The 11,248-nt window shown below is 40.5% G+C and overlaps 1 protein-coding gene across 1 annotated transcript; it reads left to right on the plus strand.

Annotated features, from left to right (window-relative positions):
- The first annotated feature begins 18 nt into the window (after positions 1-18).
- On the plus strand, positions 19-11,241 carry kif5c (kinesin family member 5C). The gene is made up of 26 exons (XM_087791611.1): positions 19-375; positions 1,988-2,075; positions 2,794-2,867; positions 2,924-3,028; positions 3,623-3,671; positions 3,739-3,794; positions 4,390-4,477; positions 4,548-4,672; positions 4,730-4,834; positions 4,914-5,062; positions 5,386-5,534; positions 5,616-5,800; positions 6,374-6,442; positions 6,521-6,727; positions 6,794-6,946; positions 7,037-7,234; positions 7,562-7,679; positions 7,740-7,816; positions 7,875-7,984; positions 8,041-8,142; positions 8,202-8,262; positions 9,170-9,241; positions 9,312-9,416; positions 9,483-9,699; positions 9,765-9,869; positions 10,545-11,241. Exons 1-25 carry the CDS (start codon positions 250-252, stop codon positions 9,842-9,844), a joined length of 2,868 nt encoding a protein of 955 aa, XP_087647737.1. The 5' UTR covers positions 19-249; the 3' UTR covers positions 9,845-9,869; positions 10,545-11,241.
- Positions 11,242-11,248: the final 7 nt, after the last annotated feature.

Consider the following 11,248-nt stretch of genomic DNA (forward strand, 5'->3'; position numbering starts at 1 on the left):
CGCCGCTTCCCTGTTTCCTCCCAGTGTTCCTCCTCCGTCATCACTGCGCACCACAACCTGCGGCAGGTCCTGCTCCTCTCTCTCGCCTCCTGCGCAGACCCTGGACCCAGAGGAGGCAGCGAACGGTGTCCCAGCATGGTTTGAGGCCGCACCCTCGCGAGCACCGAGCCCCGTGCGTGGCGTCCTTCAGCCTCCTCACACCCGCCTGTGACCGCAGCGTCTCCGCAGGTGTATCTTCTCGCTGCTGTAATGGCGGACGCGGCGGAGTGCGGAGTCCGAGTGATGTGTCGCTTCAGGCCGCTGAACGAGGCCGAGATCACCCGCGGAGACAAGTACATCCCCAAGTTCAAGGAGGACGACACCGTGTTGATAACGGTTAGAATCTTTATTTATCTTCTTTTATTATTTTAATTGATATATGTTCAGTACGAGTCACGTACTGTCCTGTGTTGTTACAGCAGTGACTAGTGTATTATACACTTGAGATTCTACAGTGACGACTGTAATAACTACATAATAAATATTGTTATTTGTATTTTGAATCCGGAAATAAGAGACACTTAATATTATCTCGTGTTTTGAATGTAATAACCAACCGAATTCTAAATATTTCAGAAGCTGAGATATGTTTTGTTTTCTCCTTATTTACACACTTTGTGATTGTAATATATTCAAAGTATTTTTTGGTATTTTGGTTGTATTCATTATTAAAATAAATAAATAAATACCTGATTATTTTCCTCTAATCCAGATCAAATATATACTGCGGTCAAGTGAGCCTATAAAGTTAAATGATTCAGAACACAAGATCACTATTGACAGCTTCTGTGCTTATTACAAACAATATTAACATTTCTAGATAAACGTTCTGCCTTCATAGGAAGCTCCTCGTTTACTTCCTGTGTCCCTGTATCATCTTTTTGTTTAAATGTCCTTATTTCTGTTCTTGTTTTGCACAACGTCATTGTTGTCGTCACTGTTTTATGTTTCATTTTAAGGTGGACAAGCAGAACTTGACATTCATGTATTGCTCACAGAGGTTTAACTTGTAAAGTCTGTTTTGATGTCTCAACAGTTTCCAATAAAACAAACAAAATAAAACACTTTTTATCACTATCACCTACATATCTCCCCTTACTCTGATGAACCAAACAGTTTAATCTGAAAAAAGAAAAGTAGTGATTTTTCTCATGTCATGCTCACACACCCATATCAAACCTGGAGATCCAAGGATGATAGAAAAGAATACTATGAAATGTATTTAAATGATTGAGAAAAATACTTTATTATCAGGTTTATAAATGTCTAGCAACTCAGTTCCATGTGATCTTTGAGAGGATGAAGGGGATACAATGCTACTAAACCATTTTGTAAACAAAGGGACAATTGATATCATGATATAACTTTTGTTTATGCCAAACTCATTTTTTTAAACTTAAAGATTACTTTATTTATTAATTATGTTTGTAATAAAAACGGAAACAAATGTACCCTTTTTATTTTATTTATTTATCTTTATACATACATACTGTATATACTGTATGTGTATATATTAAACACAGTTTTCTTCCCATGGCTGAATGCTATGCGTTGTTGCTTGTTGCTATATCAGCAGTTTGCATTATTCATGTTGCATTACTGCCATATCAGTGCAGGTCACAGTCTCATCCATCAACAGGCACATTAGCCAGACCCTGAACCCTCATGGTTCCCCCCGACAGTGTCCCGAGAGAAGGTTGATTCTTCTACTTCAGAGGCAGCATCAAATCTTTATTTTTTTTAGACTGTTTTGTTCTCAAATACAATGTGTTGGTCAACATCATGCTGACACTGGTGTTACACATTAATTCGACTTTTTTATATTCATTATTTGATGAGATCATGTTTTTGATTAATTATTTTTCGAGTCACGTTCTTAATCAGTTTAAGTGATGTTCTGTGTTACTGCTGCTGCTTTCCTCACGTGTCATGTTGTGGTTTGATGCAGGGTAAGCCGTACGTCTTCGACCGCGTGTTGCCTCCTAACACGTCCCAGGAACACGTGTACGACCAGTGCGCCAAACAGATCGTCAAAGGTAAAACTTTACTTTCATTCTCTTTGTGATCGATCAGTTGCCTTGTTTGCCTCTGACAGAATTATTTAATTGAATTCATTGCTACACCTTTCACCTGGCCGGTCATGTTGTTTGAAATAAAATGTCTAACAGTGAATTCACTGTAAAAAAAAAAAGTATCACTGTAGAAAACGTTTCTGTACATGTAGGATTCATTCAACTAAGTTCACTTAGTTGTACAATTTCAGATGGTTATAAAATAATAAAGATCTTCACATCAAATGTTATATTTATATATACATGATTCAAAAATTTAAATAGAACAAATGACTGGAAAGATAACATTTTTACCCAAATGGTCCAAATTGACAGCGAAACCCCAAAAAAATTCACAAAAATGTAACAAAAAAATGTGGATCAAAGAAACACAGAAATGTATTTGGTTGAGAAATGTACCTTTAATTGTTTCTCTTGCAAATTCAGTTTGAGTCCTCTAGCTTCTTTTTTTCGGTTTGACATGTTTGTCAAGACGACATGATCCAATGACAGGAAATAAGATTATTTCTCTATTGAAGCAGTCAAGGACTCTGTTAAATCGATCAAACAAATATTAAATAATATAAATAAATAAATCTAGACTGATCTAGGGACTTTAGCTGTGTATTTATTTGGATTTTGATGTATCCCATCATGTTTTATGATGTTTTTATCTGAGAATGATGTCATTGAATTATTCCAGATGTGCTCGGAGGTTACAACGGCACCATCTTTGCTTACGGACAGACGTCTTCTGGAAAGACTCACACCATGGAGGTACGGTTCATGAAGCCCTCGAGAGGTCAAACAGTAACATTCTATGTTTATTTCAGGGTAAACTGCACGACGCACAGCTGATGGGAATCATTCCTCGCATTTCCAATGATATTTTTGATCACATCTACTCCATGGATGAAAACCTGGAATTTCACATTAAGGTAAAAGAAGATTTTAAAAGATGTAAAATCTTATCATAACTCAACTGGACTATGTTGTGTCGTTATTCTGATTATTGGCATCAGACACTATGATGATGAAGATGTTGTTGACAGATGAATTAATCATGATCTGTGATGAATTGATCAAATTAATACTATTTACTAAACCTAAAAATGGCTGAGAGAGACACACAACTTGAGTTTTTCTGACATTTATTCTCATTATTGTGTCAAATCAAAAGATTGAAATATAAGAAAAAAGAGTCTTCATAAAGTCATTTATTGTTTTGATCAGATGCAGTTCTAGCCATTTTATATTTTGCTGTAATACAGACTCAAGAGTTGCCTGCAACCTTTAGTTTGACCAGCAGGGGTGAATATTGTTTGGTTGTCTAAATAATTAGAAAATAAAACATCAGGTCTGTTGCAAGTGATGTCATCAAACACATTAAAAACAAGTATTTTAGGATGAATCAGAACAATCAATGTCCACATCAGGGTGTGACTGGACATAAGTTTCCTCCCCGACAACTCAAGAACTCATTTTACAAATCCACAACTATAATACAACGTGTTTTTTTCTATGAATTTCAGGTCTCTTATTTTGAAATCTATTTGGACAAGATCAGAGACCTGCTGGACGGTGAGTGTTTCAACACTTGATTATGGGATGATCTCGGTTATATTATCTGTGTGATGATTGTCTACAGTGTCAAAGACAAACCTGGCCGTGCATGAAGACAAGAACAGAGTTCCGTACGTGAAGGTCAGTGTCAAGAATGTTTACAGTCTTGTGCTTTATAGCAGGAATCCCTCAACTCTTTAATACCACTTAATGTTTTTTTCTAGTGATGGTCTGATGAAGCTTCATGAAGCAGTGTCATTACTTTCAGAGCCCACTAGATGGCGTCCCTGCACTATTTTCCTTTGTTTTGAACAACTGTTCTCATGAAACATCATTTTTTAAACTGATTGCGCCACCTACTGACTTCTTAACACCACTGCTTCATGAAGCTTCATCAGCCCATCAGTAGTTTTTACATCAACATTTTTTCAAGGGCCTGATTGATACAGCAAAAATAAAAGAGCATGGTTGAAAAAAAAAGTGCATGAAAAACATCTCAACATAGAGCTTAATGAGCATAAACTTTGTGTTGGTTTCCATGACACAAGATGGTCTTGTATGTATTGTTTTTTACTGTTTTTAAAACTCACTTTTAGTCAGTGACGAATATTTTTGGAGTAAACCTGACGAAAACGTTCAACATGTCAAGAGTCACAGACTAATTTGACTTTGGAGAGAATAATGAAATAGATTTCTTTCCTTGCACCCCGGTCACAAATCCTCCCTCTTCTTTCAGGGATGTACCGAGCGATTCGTGTCCAGCCCCGAGGAGGTGATGGACGTCATCGACGAGGGAAAGGCTAACCGGCACGTGGCGGTGACGAGTGAGTGTCTTCACCGATGTTTTTCACACAGAAAACAGACGAGCTGAGATCTCACCGGTTTGTTACGCAGACATGAACGAGCACAGCTCTCGCAGCCACAGCATCTTCCTCATCAACATCAAGCAGGAGAACGTGGAGACGGAGAAGAAGTTGTCCGGAAAGCTCTACCTGGTGGATCTGGCCGGCAGCGAGAAGGTCTGTCAGATTGCTATGGTTATTATTAGGTTATTATGAGCGGTCGTGTGTGTGCAGGTCAGTAAGACTGGGGCCGAAGGGGCAGTTTTGGACGAAGCAAAGAACATCAACAAGTCGTTGTCCGCGCTGGGGAACGTCATCTCCGCTCTGGCTGAAGGAACGGTGAGTTTACAGGAGAGCTTCTGATGGTTCCAACCTTCTAACGCTAAAATCTCTTACCTTACGATGTGTTTTATCTTAGAAAACTCACGTCCCGTATAGAGACAGCAAGATGACCCGCATCCTGCAGGATTCATTAGGAGGAAACTGTCGCACAACTATCATCATCTGCTGCTCCCCATCCATCTACAACGAGTCAGAGACCAAGTCCACGCTCATGTTTGGACAGAGGTACCTGCTGAAACACACTTTATCAATAATATGGCTTTTTTCGTACCAAAGCAAGAGCCTGGATGTTGCTATTAGGTGATGGAAACTGTGAGCAGATGGCTTTGGAGGTCCGACTGTGCGAAAGGTTTTGTTGCTATTAATAGATGCTGAATGAATCATTGCAGGTCAGTTTGTTACTTAAACATGTTCCCAAATAAATGGATGTTACAAAAATAATAGTTAGGTAATGAGCGTGTAGCATTAGAAATCATAGTCTTGCAGTCTAAATGCAGAATTTAGTTTTTAATTTTCCTGGTTTTTGAGTGAACTGGTTTGTGTTGCAGAGCGAAGACCATTAAGAACACTGTGTCTGTGAATCTGGAGCTGACCGCTGAGGAGTGGAAGAAGAAGTTTGAGAAAGAAAAGGAGAAGAACAAGGGTCTGAAGAGCGTCGTCCAGAGGCTGGAGGCTGAACTACAACGCTGGAGAAACGGTCGGATTTTTTTTTTTAAACCTTTCAATTTTATTTTATTTTATTGAATCACGTTTTTTAAATCAACACCATGTTTTCTAGGTGAGAATGTTCCTGAGGAAGAGCAGCAGAACTCCAAAGACCAGAAGAGCCTTGAACCAATCGACAACTCTCTGGTCATCGAAAACCTGCTGCCTGAGGGAGAGAAGCAAGGATCCATCTGCTGCTCTGAGAGGAGCAAGTACGACGAGGACATCAGTAATCTGTACAAACAACTGGACGATAAAGTGAGTCATAAATATATATATATATATATATATATATATACCCTGTTCCTCTTTATTTATAACATTTGTACATTGTTTTTATTAATTATTCTTCGCTCATATCGTAACAAACTAGTGTATTATTTCTACTTATTTTAAAATATTTGCTCCTAGAGTATGTCAAGTATGTGCATGAATAAAAACAATTTAGGAAAATCACAAAGTTCAAGATTCAAATTACAATAAAGGCAAGAGTTCATTTGTACTCCCAAGGTTACTACTTCATATTTTTTTTAATGTTGTTCATCAGCCAGTGAGTTTAAACAATAATATTAATACGCATTTTTTTGGAAGAACATGTCGATAAATAACAATCTTTTTCTCAACCTATATGTTATAAAAGTATGTTTCCAAACTTATCTTCAATTCATTTTATATAACATTTTACACAGTTTTTTATTTTTTGTGTAGAGATAAAATAATTTAATTCCTCATGTTTGTGGATTTTACGGGTGTCAACACCTATGAGTTGTAATCATCAGGTATGTGTGTCTGTTGTATCTTCTCTTCACTCGCTGTCTCTCAATGATTCAGGACGATGAGATCAACCATCACAGCCAGCTGGCCGAGAAGCTTAAAGAGCAGATGATGGACCAGGATGAGGTTCGTGGAGCTGTTTTTGTTCCACTAGATGGCGGTCTCTGCCCTGTTTACCTTTGTTTTGTAAAACTGTTCCATCAGCTGCTGGCATCAACACGGAGAGACCAGGACAAGATCCAGGAGGAGCTGTGTCGGCTGCAGACGGAGAACGAGCTGGCCAAGGAGGAGGTGAAGGAGGTGCTACAGGCTCTGGAGGAGTTGGCCGTCAACTACGACCAGAAGAGTCAGGAGGTGGAGGAGCGGCAGCAGGCCAACATCCAGCTGTTGGAGGAGCTGCAGAACAAGACGGTAGGAAATGTCAACCGTGAAGGTTCCAGAAGCTTCAGGGTCACTGACCTGGTGCTGCTCCTTCAGACGCTGCTGTCCACGGCCCAGCGAGACCTCAGTCAGCTCCAGGAGCTCAGCGGCCTCCAGAGGAAGAGGGCCGCCGAAGTCCTGAACCTGCTGCTGCGAGACCTCAGCGAGATCGGAGCCATCATCGGGACGAGCGACGCCAAACCTGCCACAGTGAGTGTCGACGCACACACACACACACACACACACACACACACACACACACACACACACACTATGACACTGACTGGCGTTGCGTCGCAGATGACCGAGGGGAAGTCGAACGGCTCCGCGGTGGAGGAAGAGTTCACCGTGGCTCGTCTGTACATCAGCAAGATGAAGTCGGAGGTGAAGTCTCTGGTCAACCGCAGCAAACAGCTGGAGAGCACACAGGCCGACGCCCACCACAAGATCCAAGCCAATGAGAAAGAGCTGGCCTCCTGTCAACTCCTGGTCTCCCAGGTAACCAAGCAGTCACGCAACATTTCTTAAAATACCTTCACAGATCTTCAACAGTTTATTTTTGCATTATTTTGTTCACCCTGTAGAGGTCACTATGGAGCTAGTACAGGATAAATCATATGAAAAATAAACTCAATCCCAAAACCTCCTTAATTCTAACACAAGTTCTCCATTTATTATGTAGAGTTAAAACATGTTTTAATTCACTCGATTTTTAATATTTTAACTTATAAAATCTACATGACCAACATGTGGAAACCAGCATAGTAGTTGAATGTTTGAGTCGCCCCCTGCTGGCCGCTTCATTTTGAACGTTGGACTCAACAGCACCAGGCCAAGATCAAGTCGCTGACCGACTACATGCAGAACATGGAGCAGAAGAAGAGGCAGCTGGAGGAGAGTCAGGACGCTCTGACGGAGGAACTCACCAAACTCCAGGCTCAAGGTGAGAACGCCACGATGCCCCCCCCATGCTCCTGGTGATTGACATGTCGGACGTCCACAGAGAAGATGAACGAGATGTCCAGGGAGGAGAAGGAGAAGGAGGACGTCAGCCGAGGTGACAGCAGCAAGAGCATGAAGGTGAGATGATCAGCCGGGGTTCCAGTCAGGTGTGAAGCTGTGATCGTCTGCACAACAGAAGTCTCTGGAGGAGCAGCTGGAGAACCACAGGGAGGCTCATCAGAGGCAGCTGGGGCGTCTCAGGGACGAGCTGGAGGACAAGCAGAGGATGCTGGACGAACTCTCTGAGTGAGAAGAAACGAGTCAGAATTATCAGTTTTCAAACCCACTGACGTCTCTGACAGTCTGAACCAGGGTCTGTTGCTGGAGCAGAGGAGGCTCATGTCCGACTACGACAAGCTGAAGGCAGAAGAGCAGGAGAAGGACGCCAAGCTGCAGAGGCTGATGTAGGAGAATGACCTTCAGAGGTCGTTCCTCATCACTCACCATTGTTCTGTCCTCGCAGGACGCTCATGGAACAGACGGAGCAGGCCAAGGAGGACCTGAAGGGCTTGGAGGAGACAGTGGTGAGTGCCCTGCAGAATTCTAAATGTCAAAGAAATGACTTGATGTCTCCTCAAACGTTTCTGTCTTGTGAAATCATTCATATTGTAATTAGTAGAAATAAAAAGAAGAGTTTACTCTCAAAAACAAATTTACAAAGTATTGAAATAAATGAACAAATTCTTGAAACACATTTACAAACTATTACAATAAATGAACAAACTATTAAAATAATTAACTTACTTTTGAAACACATTTAAACATTTAAAACACATTTACAAACTACACATTTACAAACTATTGAAACACATTCAAACATTTTTTAAACACATTTACAAACTATTGAAAGACATTTACAATCTACACATTTACAAATTATTGAAACACATTTATAAACTATTGAAACATATTTACAATCTACACATTTACAAATTATTGAAACAAACTTACAAACTATTGAAACACATTCACAAACTTTTGAAACACATTTACAAACTTTTAAAACACATTTACAAACTATTTAAACAAATGTACAAACTATTCCAACACAGTGTGAGCTCATTAGAATGACAATTTATAGTAATTGTAGTTGAAATTTTTAGTTGTTTCACAATTTTGTAAATTATGTTTTAAGAGGTTGTACATTTTCAATTATTAGTTTGTACATTTGTTTCACAGTTTTGTAAGTTTGATTCAGAGTTTGATACTTTGATTCTAGAATGTGTACATTTATTTCAGGGTAAGTACATTTATTTCAAAGTTTACGACCATCTTAATGTGGTTCCTGCTGTTCAGGGGAAATTGTCAACTCTTTTGTGAGAATCGAGAGGTAGAGGTCAAGGGTCAACTACCATTTTGGAAATGTATGATAAAAAAACAAATCAGAGAAATATCACTCACTGATCTGTGAGACTTCATTTTTGTTCTCAGGCCAAAGAGCTGCAGACGCTCCACAACCTGCGGAGGTTGTTTGTGCAGGACCTGACCATGAGGGTGAAGAAGGTGCGTCACTCAAGAACAAGATGGACTCTTAGTGTTGCTCTCCCTGATTGAATCCTATTGCGTTTTTCAGAATGCTGAGCTGGACTGTGAGGAAGGACTCAGCAACGTTGCCCAAAAACAGAAGATCTCCTTCCTGGAGAACAACCTGGAGCAGCTGACCAAAGTCCACAAGCAGGTAGAGACTCTCAGGTGAAGGTCCAACCGTCGCTCAGCTGAGCTGCTCTTGTTGCTCCGCCTCCAGCTGGTGCGCGACAACGCCGACCTGCGCTGCGAGCTGCCCAAGCTGGAGAAGCGTCTGCGGGCCACGGCCGAGCGAGTCAAGGCTCTGGAGAACGCCCTGAAGGAGGCCAAGGAGAACGGCATGAGGGACCGCAAGAGATACCAGCAGGACGTGGACCGCATCAAGGAAGTAGTGCGGTCCAAGAACATGGCCAGGAGGGGCTACTCGGCTCAGATTGGTAATATTGCACATTTAACTGAGAAGAGAAATAAATAAATGACTGACTGTTTTTTAATCTTTCAGCGAAGCCCATCAGACCAGGACATCACCCGCTGTCGTCCCCCATCTGCAGCTCCATCAGGGCGGGCGGAGCCTACAACTGAGGCAGGTGATCACACCTGTACTAAGGTGTGTATTGGCGAGTATTGATGGGTTGATGAGGTCTTTGAAAGGTAATTTCAATTTGAAAATGATACCAGGTTTATTGAGTTTGTTGATCAGAATCAAATAATCAAATATTATAATGCAGACAGTGCCATCTAGTGGCCTATAAAATTAAGACACTGCCTCATAATACACCATCACACACAGCTGATGCTGTATCATGAGGCCTCATCAAACCTTCACTAGTGGCAAGAATCCTGCGATACAAATCATGATGCAAGAGATATTATACCATATATCACAGTACTGTAGGAAGAAGGATATATTTGTAGTATTGTCGGAGTACTTGAAGTCGTAACTGCTTTCATTTGTTTAAAAATCAAATAATGCAGACAATAACTTTAAAAAGCTGCTGGAGTCGACTGTATACCAACCCTCATCCTCCGTCTTCGCTGCCATCTAGTGGCTGAACATTTAATCACAACACAATAGTGAACAAACTTGTTACGCATGTTAATTGAAAATAAGAATATTATACATATTTATATATATATACACACATTATTGAAAAATTAAACTTGAAAAAGAACTAATGATAAAAAAAATGTAAAGCCATAATAATAAATAACATATCAATACAGTGTTGTGAAAATAAATATGTAATTGAAGTGTATCAGTAACACATATTTCTTCTTTCAGACGCACCATGAATGCATCACCAGACAACACCTCACAGACTGCGTGGTCTTCATCATCATCATCATCATCATCATCATGTACAAACAAGTGCTGAGGTTTCTGAATGTAAACGAGACGCCTCGAGGAACTTTTTCACGACACACCTTCCATTTCTATTTATTTTCTGGGCCCAGACTGAAGGACCAGCACTGAATATTAGTCGCCTCATCAAAAACTGCATGTCGGAGCTTCGTCTGCTGCTCATGTTGCTTCAGTGTTTCTTTTGCACAGACCCCCCTTTAAGCAGCGTCGGTCACAGCTAGGGTCAGGGTCAGGAGAGAGAGAGGGGACACTGATCAGCCAATCACAAGCTCCCGTATTGAAAAGGTAGGAGCAGATGTGTTCTGAGAAAAACCACCACATGATCTTAAATGTGAATCCTGCTGTTTTAAAGTTGATAAAACCGCAGGATTTTCTTTTAACGTTGTGCCTTTAGAGTAAAATATCATCATCAAAAGGTCTTTTATTTTACTATTCTGAAAAACTACAGATTGTAATCAGGCATGTTTTTGAATGTAACTCACGGGAAATGTTGAAAATGGCGGACGGAGCATCCGAGACGTTCACTTCCGAATCTATGGGTTCTGTTTGTAAGCATCCAGTATATTCGAAATGATGCAACAGATGATTAAACTTCTGTTTGAAAAACAAGATGTGAGCCTGTG

This window comes from Callionymus lyra, chromosome 5, assembly GCF_982586985.1.
Source record: "Callionymus lyra chromosome 5, fCalLyr1.hap1.1, whole genome shotgun sequence".
Taxonomy (NCBI): Eukaryota; Metazoa; Chordata; class Actinopteri; order Syngnathiformes; family Callionymidae; genus Callionymus; species Callionymus lyra.

Excerpts from the sequence above, each read along its gene's own strand:
- kif5c (XM_087791611.1), top strand. The coding sequence starts at position 250 with ATGGCGGACGCGGCGGAGTGCGGAGTCCGAGTGATGTGTCGCTTCAGG. Across the intron at positions 2,868-2,923 it reads GAAAGACTCACACCATGGAG|GGTAAACTGCACGACGCACA; the intron begins GTACGGTTCATG and ends TGTTTATTTCAG. Across the intron at positions 3,029-3,622 it reads ACCTGGAATTTCACATTAAG|GTCTCTTATTTTGAAATCTA; the intron begins GTAAAAGAAGAT and ends TATGAATTTCAG.